At 38.2% G+C, this 19,427-nt stretch overlaps 1 protein-coding gene across 4 annotated transcripts in view; it reads left to right on the top strand.

Moving 5' to 3' along the window:
- Nucleotides 1-19,427, top strand: part of LRBA (LPS responsive beige-like anchor protein) — a 375,341-nt gene that overhangs the window by 66,646 nt on the left and 289,268 nt on the right. For 3 of the 4 annotated variants that reach the window (XM_042049817.1, XM_042049818.1, XM_042049816.1), the window contains exons 23-31: nt 6,321-7,346; nt 7,800-7,889; nt 8,156-8,331; nt 9,499-9,652; nt 10,064-10,244; nt 11,496-11,623; nt 11,935-12,042; nt 14,462-14,633; nt 14,772-15,210. In XM_042049817.1, the coding sequence (XP_041905751.1) occupies nt 6,321-7,346; nt 7,800-7,889; nt 8,156-8,331; nt 9,499-9,652; nt 10,064-10,244; nt 11,496-11,623; nt 11,935-12,042; nt 14,462-14,633; nt 14,772-15,210 (2,474 nt within the window). The remainder of the gene's footprint in view (nt 1-6,320; nt 7,347-7,799; nt 7,890-8,155; nt 8,332-9,498; nt 9,653-10,063; nt 10,245-11,495; nt 11,624-11,934; nt 12,043-14,461; nt 14,634-14,771; nt 15,211-19,427) is intronic. The other variant, XM_042049819.1, reaches the window with a different exon arrangement.

The raw sequence follows: 19,427 nt of genomic DNA, 5'->3' as shown, positions 1-19,427 counted from the left end.
GAAGTACAGTTGTTATAAACACTGTGAGTGCTAAGTAAATTTGTATATTCTTTCATGCCCTGCTTGTTTAATTTAAAAGCGGGGAAAAAGCCACCAGAGCATTTATGTGTGCCATGTTTGCCAGGTTTTCGTCACTGTCTGATGAGGGAAAACTGGCAAAAGCTGCAAAGATTAGGTGGTGGAGGAGTTAATATATGGTGGCAATTAAAAAACTAATTTGCAGAGAACGTGGCTCAGTAGTTTTGGGAGTAAGTAGTATTTTAAGTAGTTTTAGGAGGTAAGAGGCTGTTGGAATCTGAAGGCCAAATCCCACTGGCATTCAGGAGTTCCTTAGGGCAGTTCTGTTGGTTTTTTATCCCTGTCATGAAGGCAGGAGGGTCTCCCACAGCAGATATGTTCAACTCCAAGGAATTTTGAAGGCTTCAGGTATTCTTCAGTCCTCTGAAAAGTGTCTGCATTGCCCTCAGGGGAAGCAGATGTACCTGGCCCAGAGGGTCATTGTACCACTGCAGGTTTTTGGTTTTCACTTATGCCATGCCCAACATGTCAGTGAAGCAAAGCTGGGAGCAGGCTTGAAATTGTTAAATATTATGTTCATTCTTAGGGTGTAAATAGTTATTTTTCATAAATATTACTTACGCTGCATAGAAATGTTTCTCAGAGTGTCACCTGAGTTATGGAGAGCAGAAGGAGCTTGGAGACTGGAATGTGCAGCTTCCTTTAGAGCTGTGCACCCTCCAAGATATGTTGTGATGATGCGGTCCCTCACCTTTATGAGGTGTTTCCTTGTTACAGATTCTTTTGTAGTAGGTGTGTGGGAAGGCTTTTCTAAGCAATGCCTCCAGGGAGAAGAAAGTATTTTCATTGTTCAGCAGGCAGAGATGGGTACCAGTGATGGGCTCTTACAGCATGTGTGGTTAATGGGGAGCTCCTCCATCTCATGATTCACTTGGTTTGAAGGAGTGCAGTGTCATGAATAAAGCTGCAGGATGCTAGAATTTGAGTAATCCCAACTGAAAGAAATGGGGATAGAATAGAAAGGAGCAAGGTAAACTGAGAATTTACAAAGCAGGCAAAAAGCTTTATAAAACTGCAGAGAAGCCTTAAAAGAAGATTGTAAAAGACATTTGCTGCTAGGGGTCAGAGCTCTCAAAAAGAAGAATTCCAGAAACATTTGCAGTAGAGAGAGCTGGTGCATAAAGAGGCAAGTAGCTCTGAAATAGTCTTCCTAAGTAAAGAAGACTTGAGGGGAGAGAGGATACTCATCTGAATGACTCGGTATAAAAATCACTGGAAGATGGGACCTGTGTCTACAGCCTCAAGAATTGTTAGTGGTTTTCTTTGCTGTTGCTGCAATTTGAAACAATCCTCCTCCTTACTTGCAGCTACCTCTGTTCATATTGTGGGGCCTGAATTAGGTCTCTAGGCCATTATTTGAAATGATGGATATGGAGTCTTTGCTGCAGGGCTGCCAACAATATAGGGAGATACTGGAAGAGGATGGCAGAAGTGAGCAGTGTGTAAGACCTGTCGCTAGGCATTGCAACAATGGGGTGATCAATGCTGAGTTTACTTACAGAATATTTTTGTTAATAGCTAAATATCAAATGTGTACAATGTAGGATTTAACAGTCCCTTGAACTGTAGGAATGGAGGCAGGGATTGAGATAGTGAGAAAATACATACCTTGAGACGATAATGTGTGTGCTCACGTCTTGCAATTTAAACTCATTAAAAGCAGTAATTTCTTAAGTGAAAATGAGCTAATACATGTTTGATATGCAGTTTGAATTTACTCTTGTATGATAATGTAACAGTAAGCTATAACTTGACTTGATTTGAAAATAAAACGCTGCTAACATACATAAAATTCTCCCTCAGACAAGCAAAGAATTATAAGAATTCATAAGAATTATGAATTATATTGACTAGTACTTGCTTTCTTATTCTAGAAATTGTTTTCTCAAGATGAGTGAAAAAAAAAGCCAGAACTATTCACTATTTCACTACTTAGGTGAAAATGCAAGATACAGGAACATGAAACCATCTTGGCACAGTGGTTTCCCCCCACCTTGTACATCACTGAACATGCTTGCAGTGGAAGTTTAGACTCCTAGAAACCTCTCATATGTAGTGTCCTGCAAAGTATATTTTAACTTGTTTTCCTTAGCTTTCTTCTGTGAACCACTCAGAAACAGCCCAGAGATTCCTCAGGTCAGTGGGTTACAGACTGTAACTCAGTGTGTGGTGCACACAGTAACTTTGTATCTTTTACTTTGCTGAGTGGACAGTTGGTTTTGATATCTCTGATAGTGGTGTCTCCTGTCTAAACAGGCCTGTTTGTGTTTGGAGGTTGGATTACACTTTTGAACAGTTAGTGTTAGTAGAGGAGAAGTGGAAAAAGCAGGTCAGTAAAATCCTTGTTAAGATTTAAAATGCTGTGATGCTTTTTGGAATTATGAGGAGTTTATTAATTTATTATGAAGAATTTATTTAAACCAGCACAGGAGCTGGTTTGCACTGAGCACAGTCTAGAAAGAAATAGCAATATATATAATTGTCTGTCTGGCAAAATATTCCCTTCCTCTCTCTACTCTATGAAATTGCCCACCTGAAAATGGAAAAAAAGGCCAAAATCTTAACGAATCGTTAAAATATTTTCTCTCTGTGTTCTTTAATGCAAATGTCAATCATCTTACCCTTTCTCATTGCCGTATGCTAATTTTTCTCCTTGGCAATTAGTAAATGTGGGATGTCAAATTAAGTTAAAATTAATGGCAGAGGCAAATGTTGCAGTTATTAGCTCACCAGTGTCTTCAACTGGTAGTGCATAGAGATGCATTCCAAACGTTGCAGACAGCTATGGATTAACCATCAAATGATGGTGAAGATTAATGATTGGCCTTTTAGCTCACTAATTTAGAACAATTTCTGGTAATTAATTTTGTATTATCAGCTTTACAGTTGCAAATGCCTTAAGGAAAATAAAAAATTATGTATGTGCATTTAAGGTTCTTCAAGGTAGCAGTTGTCTTGTAAATTGTTGCGTGCTTGCAGATCCTAACGTTTAATCTTTAATACCTTTATATACTCAGTGCACTTGCTTTTAGTAATCATAATTTCCACTTCATTTTGCATTTTTGTTGATACTGATTTTGTTGACCTTAGGTGTTTTGTATGTATTGTTTGGCTTTGTGAACTTGTGTGCTTCATAAATGCCATGTCATGCAATAGAAATGTGGGGGAAGAATTGTCCAGCGCCTCCATTGTTGTACTACTATTTCTTGGTTTCCTGTCAAACCAAGTTACAGATTGATATAGTGATCAGAAGTGTTTATACAGCCTTGTTGAAAAGTTGGATTTTACAAAACAGGATTTCTTAAATTTGTATCATTTTGTTATATAGGAAATCCCCAGACTCAAAATGGATGTGGTCTCTCTAATTCTCTGCCTTGCTATTTTAGAGTTTGATTTAAAGGATATTATTTTAATACATTGTAACATGAGTTCTTGTTGATGTTTACAGTAAAAGTAGAAATTGCTATCCTTGTTAAGTGAATTCTGCGTTTTATTGGGGAGTGATGTTTTCCTTTAGTTCTGTACTGTCTAATTTTCTTTACCAGTGTTTCTCTCCTTACAGTTTCTTGCATTGTTCTGAAATCTGTGTATGTTCTCATCAGATTTTGCTTGGATTTATTTGCCCATAAGTTTACGTTACCCATCTGTGAAGACAAGTTGTCAGTATTGACCTTCTTGCTGGTCTTTGTTTCTTTTTCTTTTTAGTAGCAATTAAAAATCCTGCAATGCAGAGTTTCATTTTCAGTATTGCTCTAATGGCCTCCAAAGCATTGTCTGTTCCAGGTTTCAGATGAAATTGATTGTGAAATGGTATTGCATCCCTATACCCTACACTGTGTTTTTAAATGTTGACCACAGCTGGCTGGAAATGCAGAGGTGAAAGGCAGCCTTGGCTACGGTGACCATGAGATGGTGGAGTTCAGGATTCTGAGGGGAGGGAGGAGAGTAAAAGCAAGCTCACGATCCTGACTTATGGAGAACAGAATTTGACTTATTTTCTAGCAGGGTTGATTTAAGGCTGTGAATCAGATGATAAATCTGGCTGGTAAGGAAAAATCTGAAGCTGCAATAGGTTTTTGTAAGGAGGATGGGCTTGGTAGCACACTAGAAAGAAGTGTTATAGCAAAAGTGTAGGTCTCAGGTTGTACCAACTGAGATACAACTGACTGCCCATTTCTCCAAAAGTAGTTGCCAGCCCTATAGACTGTGTTCATGGAGTAGAAAGGGAAAGGCATAAACTTGGCAGCTTTTACTCCTGCATGTGAGTTTAATGAGATTTACACTAGAACGATGTGTGAAAATATGGATATTCACACTGTTAAATATTGTGCGGCAGTGTGCTTTCTGGGAAGTTTGTAGAAGTTTTGCTGAAATCAACCAATGACTTTTTTATTTGTTAAATGTCTCTTTAGTGCTTGCTGGAACAAAGCTTTTTAGTAGTTTTGGAAATGGAGGAAGCAACAGGGAGAGAGGTAAGAGGGAAAGCTAGCTGGAGATGAGTTCAAGGTGTGAAGATTCCTTCTTCAGAAAAGTAATGATTAGACCTAAAGTAGCAGCTTTGCCTAATCATGTTCTGGAAAACAAGTGAAAAGTGGGCATCTTATTAGCATGATCTATTTTGTGTTGCCTTTGACATTCTGATTGTGGTACAATTCAGGAAGGAAGTATTTCTAAAGTAATAATACCCCCCACGTGCTCTTTTTAGGAAAACCCTAGAATCAAAAAATTTATAGATCCATTGTGGCAGATGGATGAACTTTCAATCATTTGTAATCATTCACACTTCTTTTTTTTTGTACATAACTGAATGAAAACTAGTACATGAAGACCCTGGTTTTTTTTAAACAAGAGGAGTGAGATATCCCAGTTCTATTTCTAGAGACTAAAGTTTCAATTAAATCAACTTTAATGAATAATATGCTTCAGGTTGTGTTAAAATAGTGCATTGCTCCTTCAGAACTTTAATATACTTGATTGATAGGAGAAAATAGTATATTAAAAAGCTGATATTGACATCAGAACCTACCAAAAATACTTTTTATCTGCTTTCTTTGCTTATCTCTGATTTGTTAACTATCATGTGTGGTATCTTTTTAATCTGAAAAATTATTTCATTGTCTTCTCTGTGTCATCTTAAGGGAAAATATTCCTATTGACTAATCACCACTTTGAATAGCATGTACACGGAATTTTTAGATGGAATCCAAATGAATGAGCTGAGTATGTAAGAGAATAAGGAAATATGTGTTTGTATATTTAGTGGAATGCAGTACTCTGCTTTGCCTGTGGTAAATGTTTATGATACAGAAAATGATTTATTTAAAAAACCCCTCAGGTGGGGCTTATGTTGGGAAAATTTTGAGAACTGAGTTTACAGATAAATAAACACTTGTGTTATGGAAGATAAATCTAAATCCTAAATGGAAAGGTATGGATAAAATAAATTGAATAACAGTGTAATAAAAATTTAAGTTGGTCTAGTGGTATTTTGTTTTTTTGTAACACACCTATTTATTTGGGCAAATGCCTTTTATCAGCGTGTATGTAAAGAATTTTTCTATCTGTAACCTTTTTTTATATACCTAGAAACAACAATAATTTTTTCAACTAAGGAGTAGAGAAGTCTTTTCACTTTAATTAGTTTGTGTAGATGTTCTCAGGCTGAGATGGGGTGAATAGCACTCACCAGAGGAAATGTCCCCTGGAGAACTTTAGGTGTCATTTGGGAATCCACACGATTTTGGCTTTGTTAGGTGCTCCTCTCTGCTCTGATTTTGTGAGATTGTACTTTTTACTGTAAAATTTCCAAGAGTTTATTTATCTTTGTGGATTTTTGAGCATACTCAAAATGATGTGAAAGCTCTGCTACTTGTCACAGCATCCCCCTTCACAAAAAAATTGAGGTTTTCAAATCTAATTAATTCTAATCTAATCTAATAATCTGATTCTGTGGATGTTATGCTTAGGATGTCCTTTGGATCAGTCTAGTTGGGGTTTTTTGCCACCGGATTTACTTTTTAAAATTTCTTTTAGCCAGGAATAACAGGCACACATAAGAAAAAACCTGTTCTCAGTTGAAATGATCTCCAGTGTGCAGGTTTTTTTAATGAAAAGGACAGTATCCAATATAAATTTGTGATTTGAACATTGACTTGGGTTTCGTTTTTCTTTTTTTTTTTTTTTTCAGAGAAAACAGGCATTAATATATAATTTCTAATGTCCTTTGAACTCTGTTCTTTTAGGTAACTTTTGAAATGCACAAAGAGAGTCTTTCTCAAATGTACAAGGAGTACCAAGGGAAAGGAGGTGAAGGGAGTGGAGTACATTCTTTGACTCCAATTAGAACAATCTCTGGGATTAGCAAAGAAACTGAAACCAAGGGAAAGCAACAATCTTTGGAGTTAAAAGAAGATGCTCCTGCTCCTTCCTGCGTTAGTGATGGAGATACAGAGTGCAGAACTGAAAAAAAAGAGACAGAAAACTCATCAGATGGTGGCCAACAAACTCATTCAGGGTCTAATCATAAGGAGCAATCAGAGGGGGAGGATAGGGATACTACGCAGGATTTAAAAGCAGTGTCTTGTGTGGAGTTTTCTCCAGAACCAGAAACAGTGAAGCCCAGTGTCTCAGAAATCAGTAGTGGAATAGCTGAAGCAATTGAAGATTCTAGCAAAGCTGATGAGCTTGTGGAAGAAACAGTTGCTGTCGCTGCTGCTTCTTTAGCCATGCAAACTCCTGTGGAACGAGAAACTCGCACAAGTCCAGAAAAACTGGAAAAATCAGCCGTAGAGGTGGAAGATGAAGATGACTTTGTTGATTTGAAGGATGAAAGTAGTTTGCCTTTACCTTCAGAAGAGTTTGCAGAAAGGAACAAGGAATGTGGCTCTAATGAAAGCAAAGTGACTAAGCAGGAAGAAACAACAGAGAAGCAACCTGAATCTGTGCGTTTGAAATCTGAGGATACTGAAGGTGTGGATAAGAAGAAACAAGAACTGACTTTGCCAGAGACAGTGAGTTCTGCCATTCCAGAAGCAGGAACTCAGTCGGATTCAGCAGGAAAAAAGAAGCTGAAGGAAGGAAACATAGTTTCTAGTGAAACCAGAACGACTGTGGAAAATGCAAATGCACGTGTGGCAGAGCCTGCTGGAGCCTCTGACAAAAGAATTGCCAAGCTTGATGTTTCTAGTGTTGCATCAGATACAGAAAGACTGGAGCTGAAAGCTAACACATGTCTAGAAGCACCTCTGCCCCCCAGATCCATACCTGAGGTAAATTGTACCTGTCCTTCATCTGTCTAACTTAAAAATAAAAGGAAGTTGTTTTTTTTATGAATTTTTTGAGAAAGTGTGCCCAAACATTTGGGGATTTTAATGTGTGTGAATTTTGTGAGTTATCTATAGAATACTTTTAACCCTGGGTTAAAATAGCCATAATTCTTATTAATTTGTGTACTGAGGAGTCTCCACGATTTTTGTATATCCACGTATGAATGCTGATATAAACTGAGTGCATGGTTAGATGGACACTTAATCTTTTTTGTTTTAAACTATAAAAATTGATAGGTTTGTCACTACATCATGTCACTGTACCTTTTTTGTACAAGTATAAATTAAGACTGGGCTTCTGTTGTGTGCTGCAGTGCTCCACCCCTCTAGTCTTCAGTTTCTAATCCAGCTTTTCATGGTTAAATAGTCATGTCTCTGAGTACTTCCCTTCTGCAGAGATACCTCCTAATGGATGCTCTTCATTCTGCACCATTCTTCCTTAAAGGAGGAAAACCACTGTCAACAGCAACATATTCTCCCCCTGTGGTAAGGTTGGGTGGCTGCTTGTGAATGCCTAGACTGGCAGGTGTGGTAGTGCAGCTGTAGAGTAGTTTGTAGTTTTGGTATATCCATTAAATAGCATTTGTGTAATAGTTCTAGCTTTATTTGGAACCATGTACTCAGTCTGGACTTGCTGGATATCTGAAATCTCAAGTCTATTAAATGCATTTCAGTGTGTACCATGGGAAGTAATAACCAGGGTGTGGTTTTTGTGTTTTATTTTCTGTTTTGTCTGCAAACTGTGCATTCAGCCCTCAAGGCAGCAGGTTTCCTCGGGACAAGAGCTGGCTGCTCCATCGGATGGGCAGAGGAGAGACACGAGGTCAACTGTGTTCCGTATTCCTGAGTTCAAGTGGTCACTGATGCACCAGCGCCTGCTCACAGACCTGCTCTTCTCCATAGAAACAGATATTCAGATGTGGAGAAGGTACATCCTGGGCTTTATATGGAGTGATCTAGACTGGGTTCATTTATAAGAGGCTCATTGACTTGGAGTTTTGGACATCTGGTGTTTTACTCATTATTCAGTAGCCTTACTTATTTTGTGACCTATACCAAGTTATTCTCAGGTTTTATTTTTAAGGTTCTTTACAGACATAAATGTGCACTGGCTCAGGACCTGTACACAGATTTGGACTGAAATCCTGGCTGCGTATAAGTCACTGGCAGTCTTGCTGTTGATTTTTATTCAACCAAGATTTTAGTTCTCCTAATGTGTGTAAGGGCCTGTGTCTTCCATTAGTATCTAAATGTGGATAAGAAAGATAATGTATCCAAAATAGTATTTCTTGCTTCTGCATTTACACACACTGAGTTGCTGCTTTGATAGGTTCTGTGAATACAGAGATGTTAATTTGAAAATAAACTTCTAACAGGGATCTGGAATGTAATCATGAAGATCTTTGAAAACAGTGGTAGTTCTGTGATTCAATGTTAAGATTTAATAACTGAAAAGTGGTGTCTATTGGTAGCTTGTAGTAGTGAATGTCTGTTTTAAATTGAACCATATAGCTGTAGTGACCTGATAAAAAGGAATATCAGGATGAAGAAATAGAGTATTTAAGTGATTCAGACAATTTAAACTGAGGTGAATTTTTGTCTGACTACAATTTTTAGAATGTGTTTTGGTTAACCTGTCAGGACATCATCAGATATAGCTCAAATATATTTCTAGTTTAGCTTCTATTTTGAAAAGTTTTTTTGTCTGAGTTTTTGTGCTTTGTTGATTTTTAATTTCTCTGAGAAATCCTTAGTATTTGCTTTAGTTTTCCAAAGATTTAAGTTCAAATCTAGTTCACAGTTCCAGCAGACTTTATTCCGTTTTCTGATACAGTGACTTTTGCTAGCAAGTAGTCATAGACCAGCAATCATTCAGGTGTTTTTAGCAAACTGTGATCTTGAGCAGTTTATGAACAGAAAGGAAATGTAGTTTTAGGTTTGGATTGAGATACATCAGTTGACCTTTACAGTCATGTTTTGTTTGCTGCCCTACTGCTGTGTCTGTTTTAGTTTTGTGAAAACATAAATATGTTAAAATACCTCAGAAATAAAGCTCTACTCTGATTTTTTTTTTTTTTTTTTTATTTTTGGACAGCCATTCTACAAAAACTGTGATGGACTTTGTGAATAGCAGTGACAATGTGGTGTTTGTGCACAACACGATCCACCTCATCTCTCAAGTGATGGACAACATGATCATGGCCTGTGGTGGTATCTTGCCATTGCTTTCTGCTGCCACATCTGCTACTGTAAGAAATTCCATTTTTATTTGAAAATTCCTCACTTGTGGGAGGATGCCTTTCTTTATGGAGTGTATTGATTATTATAGCTGTCCTTTTGGGAAACAGGAAGTGTGTGTGGGATATTTCCACAGGCATCTCTTTCCTCCCTTTGCTCCCTCTGTGCTTTTGCTAAGGTAAATATGGGTGCTTGCCTTCTTTGCCTGAAGACATAACAAGGAGTTTCCTGGCTTTGTTGCCCCACAGTGGTCTGGAATGGGATTAAATCCCAATACTAATGATTGTTCCTAGAATATAAGTAATTATTACTTTTGAATGTGACTGGTAGTGGACTTCCAGCACACATGTTTCTTCATCTAGCTTGTAGGAATATTACCTTTGTGAAGAAGTAAATGGTGCTTTCAATTTTTCTCTGTGTAGCATGAATTGGAGAATATTGAGCCAAGTCAAGGACTTTCAGTAGAAGCATCTTTAACATTTCTCCAGAGGTTAATCAACCTTGTGGATGTGTTAATTTTTGCAAGCTCTCTTGGTTTCACTGAAATTGAGTCTGAGAAAAATATGTCATCTGGAGGAATTCTGCGACAATGTCTTCGTCTGGGTAAGCAAATAAGACCACTTAATGAGCATAGGAGCTTGCAGTTACTAAATAGTTAGCAGCTGTTAGCTTTATTTTTTTTTTCCTGTCCATTGTTTTGTTAAATCAAGATTAAATTTAGTCAGACATTAAGATCTTTTACAGTTTTACTGTATTATGCAGTGCAAATGTATTCTTCTTTAAAAGTTTAAATAAAGTAAGTTTGGTAGCCTGTTTTCATTTTATCCATGAGGCTATTTCTTTTGCCAAAGTTCCCCAAATAATCAAGGCTGGGAATACAGCAGCTTTAAGAAAAGTAATCTTGTACTATATTAAAAAAATGAACCTTTGCAGTACTTAGAAAAGAGATTTAACACTTGAAGGTCAGTATATGAAGGTATGGTGGAAACTAAAATGTAAATTTCTGAAGGATTCCAATTGGGCAGTAATTGAATCCAATTATTACAGTATGTTTGCTTCAAATTGGATTGAAAGAAAATAGTCAGTTACCTAAAAAAGTAACAAATATTCTGAAAATGAGAACATATGAGATCATAGCAGGCTCCAGGTGGTTAATACCGGAGGAGAGTATTCATGCTTAGTTGCATGCTGTAAGACTTCTGTAATGAAAAGTTTAATTTGCATGAGTGCCAGAGCAGCTCAGAGCCTCAACAGTAACTAGCCTTCCTCTCCCTTTCTAGGCAATTAAAACTTTGTGCAGGTAGAACAAGATTTATGGGATGCAAACAGGTATAGAGGTGGGGTAGTTCTTTTTTCCTTTGAAAATAAATATTAGAAGATGAAACAGGACGCAAATGTGCAGCTAAAAAAAAAAAAAAAGTTGTGTAACTCAGAGCATTTAGTCCAAGAGTAACAGAATATTTTGAAGCAAACGTTGCCATTTGTTTCACTAGTGTATCACTTGTCTTCTCCCTTGCAAGTCTGTGAAATTTAGCTGTCTTCACCCCACCCACCCCGTGGTTGTATGCATGGTAAAATTGCAGGGAGGGATGCTCACTTGATCACCTTGAAGTATCCATTAGGTACAGCATATATGTTCTAATAGTTCAGCATTCGGTATTAGTTATAAATTATTAAAGAATTTTGAGCATTATTTTGCAACTCTCTAAAACTTATGGAGGCAAAATATTTTACTAATGTGTGTAAACTTTTTAGTTTTAAGTGGTAAACAGAATTGTACTGTACGTTTCTGTAAGGGACTATAGAACAATACTATTTCTCAGAATAACTCTTAACGTTTCTTTTCCCCTCAAGTATGTGCAGTAGCAGTAAGAAATTGCTTGGAGTGTCAGCAGCATGCACAGATGAAACCTATTGGTGACACTGGGAAGAACCAAAAAGCAGTGCAAGGCTTTATAGGATCAGGAAAGTCTGCAGCAAAGGCAAGTTTAAGACCACATTCAGAAACACAGAAGTCAATAATGATTACTCTGCACAGAGTGGTACGTTTTTAGATTTGTACGTGCATCACTGATACTTTAACAGACCTGAAGTGGGGTGGCACAAACACTGGAAATTAAATCTGTCACAAGAATCGGCCAGATTTTTTCTTCTTTAAAGATGAAATGCATAGCTGATCTTTGTGCTCTAGTTATGACAATATGATGTACAGTGGGCGATTGTACATGCTTAATGATTTCTGGTAGAATGCTTTTAAAACCAGGATCTTAAACAATTGGGATTTTTTTAATAGAGTCCAGTGGACATTGTGACAGGTGGCATTTCTCCAATACGGGACCATGACAGACTTCTGCAGGATATGGATATTAATCGCCTCCGAGCAGTCGTGTTCAGAGATATAGTAAGTAAATAATGTGCTTTTCTTTGGAGCTACATTTCTGCTTGTATCTGTTTGCTGAACGCTTCCTCTGTTTAACACAGTTTGGCTAAATTGGGTGTACAAAAAGGGAATACTGCTCACAGTAATTAGGAACTTGTAATACTCTACAGCTGTTGTAATGTTTGTGATGAGAAAGAGGGAGAGGTGAAACCCAACTGTCTCCTGATCTGGCTCTTTGTGTTGCTAAGAGTTGATTCTCTGGAATTCTGCCTACTGTATATTAAGTATGTTGTGTTTAGTACAGATATGTACATAGACAAGCTGTTTATGTATACTATGTATCATAAACATGTTTGTACTTTTTGAAAAATTCATGTTGTTCTAGCTAATTAGAAATTAGAGGTCATCTCTAATTCCTTGACTTCCTCTCAGAGGAACCAATTTGTGTGCGTGTGCTGTAAGTATGCATATGTTTTTTAGTCTTGAATTGACTAAAAATATCTTTGCCCTGTGTCAGCAACTTTATAGCTGATATTGAGGAAATTGAGATTGATTGCTTGGAAAAAACACCTCTGTAAGCAAATACAGCAGCTATAATGGCTGTGAGTCATTGGTGGCCACAAGCCTGGACACCACAACTTAGTTTACAATAATTGGACTTTTTAGCAAGTATAATGATTTATACAGTGACTTTTTTTTCTGTCCAGAAAAGTGAAGAATTTTGAGTTTTCTCTTTACAGTAATTAGATTGAAGCAAGCTTACTCCAACCCCTACTTCAGTATCAGTGTGCAAGAGAGTAACAAGAAGTGACTCTTCCATACTGGTGGCAATTAAAGTAATCCTAATGATTCCTTCAAGCACATTTTGTGAACCTTTTTCTTCAAAAAAAACCCCCACCAAAACAACACCCACCCACAACTTCTGCTTTTTTTGTGTATCCAATACATCAGGCTCTCTGTTTCACAATAAATATAAAATGATGCAATAGCTCTGCTTTTTGGTTAAGCTGTTGAGCTGTGGGGAAAAAGTAGACTTAGAAAGGTCTGGTTTGGAATAGTTTTTGTCTGAGCTGTTTGCTCTTGCATCTAAGTGTTTTATTTGCATACAGTTTCTTACGTTATGTTCAGCACTTAGAACCAGGAGTGGCATAATTTGAATTTGAGTTCTATAGCAGGAACTCTGATGGAATCCACTTACCCACCAGTAGCAGTACTTACAGTGGTCCCTGGGCTTTATTTCAAGCAGTTCAACAAACACAGAAAAAATAAGGTGGTGCTGATTGACTGGATCACCACTTTATTAAGTACAGTGAGAAACTGTCCTGCGAAAATTCATCTAGCAAGAAAATTCTTTACAATCCTTACCATTGTAGGCAGCTTTCCTCAATCTCACCCTGTCATTGTTCTAGAAAGTTAAGGTTTTGGGTCAAGCCAAGGGGAAGATAGGTTGTTTTTTCAGTGCAATGGATAGGATCTACCTATGTTATCTGTTCTTAATAGACATAAACGTCTCGCAGTATAGCTTTTTAAAGAGCTCTTCAAGGAATAAGGAGCTTTGATAGGCGCTACGATTGTGATAGAATGAGCTTTATAATGTAACTTAGTTTCTTGAACTGCTCAGAGGAAAAAATTGAATGTTACCTGAGCCCTGATGTAAATGAGGGGTAAAAAAAGTCCAAACATTCATTTTTTTACTGATTAGTCAGTGAGGATCCAAATGCTCCATTCTCCTGGGATCCCAAAGTGTATGAAGCTTTTCTTCCTTTGGTAGCTAAAAGGGACAGGCTTAGGCTAAATCATAATGTCCAGTTTTGCCTCTGTTTCACTAGGAGCCACTGAGTGCTCTGGGGAGGAACCTGGCGTAGTTCATATTAAGATTTGTTTTTAAGGTTTTCTTAAAATCTCTTCATAAAGTTACAGCTGTAATGCAAATGCATATTGTCAGTTCTTGTTTAGAGTATACATAGTAGATTACATCCATCTGGACTATCTGATAATGAAATAAAACCTTGACACTGCTTCTGGAATTTGTTCCACTTTCTTCATTAATATGACACAGTCTTGTGGAGAATGCTCGCCTGGTTGTAAATGCTGTTAATATCTTGGCATTTTTGAGGAAATATAACAGAAGAAACACCGTTAAATAAAGGGGGCCTAGACCCTACACGAATTCGAAACATGTAGTCAAAACACACAACCTTAGCCGAAGTTAGCATATTTATAAATGAAAAATGAAAGGATTAGTGCCACTTGAATACAAGTGCTGTATTCCTTACCTTTATAGGTGAGACAAACTGTGACTAGAGAATATTGTTCTTCCATTGCTGATACATCAGCTTCCTCTTGGTCTGTTTATGGTAGTGCTGGGCATACTTCAAAGGAAAATAAACATGCTGCTGAAATTGTAATGGAAAAATCTGTGTGTGTCTCTTTTTTACAGGAGGATAGTAAACAGGCTCAGTTTTTGGCTTTGGCTGTTGTATATTTTATTTCTGTGCTCATGGTTTCGAAATACAGAGATATACTGGAACCCCCGAATGAAAGACGACCACCAAACCAAAGCCAGTCACTCAAGGAATCAGAAAATGAAAGTAATGAGACTCCTGCTGCAGGTGAACTGTTAATTATTTGGCCAAATTAAATAAGGTGGCTTAAAATGCTCTAGAAGTCTTCTTCAGGACAAATGGGGTGAATGCATCTCTGTTGATAATGACCTTAAAATGAGTTTTCTGTTCTTTTGGTGTGAACAGTTATGGAAAACCCATCTGCTGCTTTTGGTGCTTCAGCCTCCACTGAAGATTCAGAAGGTACAGCATCTCTGCAAAGAAGGGATTCTGGTCTTGGGGAGGAAGCAGCTCCAGCACAAACCAACCGTTCAGGAAGTGCTGCTGAAGCAGGACCTCTGAGTGTCAGTGCAGGCCCAGATGCAGTCAGTGAAGTCCTGTGCACACTCTCGTTAGAAGTCAATAAGTCTCAGGAGGGCGGAAGTGAGACAGGAACTGAAGAGAGTAAATCTGTGGCTTCTGTGCCAGCTGCAAAAAATGTCAATGTGAAGGACATCTTGAGAAGCTTGGTGAGCACACCAGCTGATGGGACTGCCGTGGATGCTGCTCTTCTGCCACCAACCTTCCTCGGAGTTCTTGGCAACGGAGCTGCTGAGCAGCCTGTGCAGTTCCATTCCTTTGACAGGTAATGTAACATGTGAAATACTTACAAATTTAATTTTACTTCAGGTATTTGTAAAGAACAGGAAAACCCACACTTCAGTTCACAAGAACTACTGAGTGTAGCACTGGCAGATGAGCACTACTGTGCATATTTAGTTGGCTTTAAAGAGCTCAAGAAATAAAACAGACATTAAATAACTTAAAATAATGATATGTAGATTAGCAGGTGTATTCATCACAAAGTTGTATCTACTCTCTGTTATTGTGGGCCTGCAAAAGAATACTTACTGGTTTACTAATAGTTACAAATGGATCAAAACCAATGGAGTAATTATCTGAGTGTCCTTCTACCTAGAGAATATTCCCATATTCATTTAGGAAATTAGATCTGTGTTCTGCCTTCTTCTGCCGAAGGCCTACTTTAAAAATTTTTCGTGACTTGTTCGGTAGAAGTATGCCTTTAAGCTGTTAGATTTATTTTGTTTGTTTCATTGTAATAAATTTCTACATTTCTGAATACTCAAATGCTGCAGTGAATTCAAAAAGGAGATTTCCTGCTTTGTTGCTTTTTTTTCATTTTGGAATAAAGTCACTCTTTCCTGATAATAATTTTGGTGTCCCTCATATCACAGTCTCATTAGCTCCTTATACTTTCCCAAGCATAGTAAACAAAACTGTCTTTTATTGGACTTAGTGCCTTTTACCTCTTCAGGATTCCCAACAACTGCAAAGAAAACAAAAGAATCCTGAAACCCTTGCATTCTTGCCTCTAGGAAAGCCTTGGTTGTTTCCAGAAATCCTGCAGTCAGTCTGGTGCAAGGGGATCTGTTGTTACCATATCAGTATCTGGTCCTCTGCTTATTCCCAAACTTCCTCTGGCTCTGATGTCTTTGCAGTCTGTGGCTGCCTTGTTCAAAATACCAGCTGAGCCAGGAAAGGAGTGCAGTGGTGCCAGGGGTGTGGGTGCAGCTGTCACAGCCTGTCTGCTCCACTCACACTGCCCTATCACTGGTGAGGGAAGAGACAAGTGGTGGTGTCTGGCCAGATGAGACACAGATGGGGTGTGCCAGCATTTGGCCCCTTGCTCTTGTCTCAAAGGAAATACTGTGTTCTCCTTGTGATGCTAAACAGGAGGACTTGTTCTGGGAGCATGAGGAGGATGGAGACAGAGGGGCAAATTGGTAGAAGGGGGACACTGAGTTAGAACTTGCCACGCCTCTCTCCCCACTGCTGCCCGAGTGCTTTTGGCACTTCCTCTTTGAGGCCTCTCATTGCTCTTTGCTGCAAGCGAGCAGTTGATGTCAAATAATATGATGTTTTAGTCTGTGAGTGGTGCTTTTTTATCATAAAATTCTCAGTATTCATTGCTGCATGGTTTCAGCCACACAAATAGCATTTGTCTGGCAATCTGGTACAGAAGTGGCTACTGCATTTATGAATTATTTTTTAGCTGTTGTTGACTCTAAAGGTTTGTGGAGCTTGTGCTGATTTGAATTGGTGTACAGAAGGTTAACTATACAGGAAGTAATTGGGCACTTGCAGCAGTGATGGCTGACATAGGTAGATGCCACCTACAAAACTTTCTTATCAGAGGAAGCTGTACAATCTAATTTGATAACGTGTACACTAATGAAATACTGAGCATTGATAGCAGCCCTTCAGTCACTTGCTGTTCTGTGTTTTTTCCCATATAGTTACAAAGTTACTCAAATAATAACCAAAGAACCCCCTTTTAAGCTGTGGTGTGTTTTATAAAGTGAGTTACTTAAAAGTTGAATTACTTGCTGTTCTGCCCTTTTACTTTTCCACTGCCCGATGGACACTGTTCTTTTTCCACCTCCAAAGTGCCAGTCATTTGTAACAACTCTTAACATTCTTTCACTTAACCTTGGGGCCTAATTATTGCATTGCTGCTGAAAGCAAGGTGATTTTATGAAGGAATATATACAGGAGAATGAAAAGGGATTGGAAGCAGTAAACAACTCTGGGCTTCTGAACGGAAGAGCAGAGTTTTGTAGGGTTTATGTAGCTGTCTGGACTGCTCCACAGTGATAACTTGTGGGCATTACTTTCCAAAGGTTTTGTGTTTAGTAGGTGGGGCTAAATATATGAGGAAAAGGTTATGAAGTAGTATAAGATATTTTGTCCTTCAGCAGTTTCACGTGACCTCAGCGTGTCAGTGGCTCTCTGTTTCTAGGTGGATTGATTTTTCATCTCCTTGCTTTTGTGGGTATGTCTGGTAGACAAAAGTGTACTTAATGATGTAAAAGTCTTACCTCTAATCAATTATGGTCTGTAGTGACACACACAATCTTGCATCTATGGTAAATATGTTGATATATGATAAAGTGTGTTGCTGACTAGCTAAAGTTAAAAAGAGAAAAGAACGGTGTGTGAAACATTTAAAGTTATGTAGACAGGCAGGTTTCATGGCCCCTTGCAGGTGACTGTATCTTTATGTAGTGAGACTGCTTAAAATACAAGTTTATGCTCTGAAATGACACCTAGTGACAACAGTAGGAAGGAATTGCGCCAGGGATAAAAAACCCCATGCTTTTTATAAGAAACTGGATTGGAGTTGGAAATACTAGCTCTTATCTCTGGGGTAGGCAAAAATACTAAGTTACATTGTGAAATTTTTTGGGGGAAAACAGACTTTGGGATGCTCTCTTCTGTGTCTGGTTTACATTTAATATATTGTTTGATGGCCAACACAAATTCTGTGAGGTTTTTTTTTTTTGGTTTTTTTTTTTTTTTGGTTTTTTTTACTTTTTAAAGACACTTTGTTAAAAGTTGCTCCCATGTAGCAGTTTACCAGTGGGGTATCTCTGGGAATTTCAAAGCATCTCTCTGATCCTGCATTTATCTCAGGAATGCTGTGTCAGAAATCAAAACTCTCCTCATATCTTAAGGATTATCAACTTCCCAGCCATAGCTGGAGAGTATACAGTAACAGCTATGTGAGTGAAACCTTACTGAAAGGCTGCCAGGTTGCAAGCCTTTGCAAACAGCTAGGTGTATGTGTTCATTCCCATGCCAAAAATCCACCCCTTATCTTATGGGAAGATACAATCTTGTGATTAGTGGGTGCCAGGGGTTTATCATGATAAAGTTCAAGACTTGCATTGGCTTTTTCCCAAGATCCACAGGGACATGAATTAACGTTCCAATTTCAGTGTGTCCTAAACCAGCAGTTTTCTTATTTAGTAGTAATCGTGTAGGAAAAGAGGAGGGGACTAATGCAAGCAAATTCAAATAAAATGGAAATAAAAATAACCAAAGCTTGGGATAAAAAGTGAGATGACATTTCTCTTCAGTTAGTCTAATAAAACCCATAACCTATCACTTGCCATTTTTACTGTGCACTTTAAAATAAAACCCTGGTCTCTCCTGGCTTTTGCTGCTCTTTGTGGAAACATTCAATAACCATGTCATTATGGGAAGCTGATGCTGAGGGTTCAGAGGAATATAGGCTCTTAAATCATGATCTTGTACCACAGAGCTTAAATTTGCAGCTGTGCTGTAACTTTCAGAACAGATATGTTAATAAGCTTGTTTATCTTTTTGGAACATCGTCTGTTAGCTGCTTAGTTTGGCTCAGCCTGTGTTTACTCATTTGTCAGTCAGTGGTGTGCATATGCCTTTGTAGTGGTTGGTTGTGGTAATTTCAGTTAAATTTAATCCAAGTCCCTTTTTATATGGAATGGATACATCTTAGACTTTATTGATTTGGACCTCAAATGCAAAAAGAACAAACTATTTGTCGACAAGATTAAATCTTCCGGGTGTAGGTAGAGACAGAATATGAGAATGGGGAATCTTTAGGTAAAGGCACATGTGCTCTGATGGAAAGCTCAGCTCTTTCAGCACACCAACAATTTGCATTCTGCAGCGGCCAAAGAGGCAAACCATTTGAAGTCTTCTCCCTGCCAAGCTGATTTTAAAGTTCTCTTGCAAAATTGATTGTATCCTCTCTATCATATCTTCTGTTCCTTTCCCTGCACCCTCTGATCTCTCATGGTTTTGAGAGTCTCTTATTCTTCCTTTCTCCTTGGGTATTTCAAGGGAGGCATAAGAGAATGGGTATTAACCACAGACAGCAGAGCCCATAGAAGGAGACTAACATGGCAGGCTGCTTTCCTGGCTTACAAAATAGAGGTAAAAATAAGTCTCTGATCCTCTTTATTGGTCTTTTGCTCCTTGCACAGGAGCCTTGCAGTGGCCATCGTTTTGGTAGCC

Source organism: Corvus kubaryi, unplaced genomic scaffold (genome assembly GCF_017639235.1).
Source record: "Corvus kubaryi isolate FWS band 111438036 unplaced genomic scaffold, C.kubaryi_AGA036_p1.0 71, whole genome shotgun sequence".
In the NCBI taxonomy this organism is placed as follows: Eukaryota; Metazoa; Chordata; class Aves; order Passeriformes; family Corvidae; genus Corvus; species Corvus kubaryi.
This window is presented reverse-complemented; position numbering and strand designations above follow the sequence as displayed.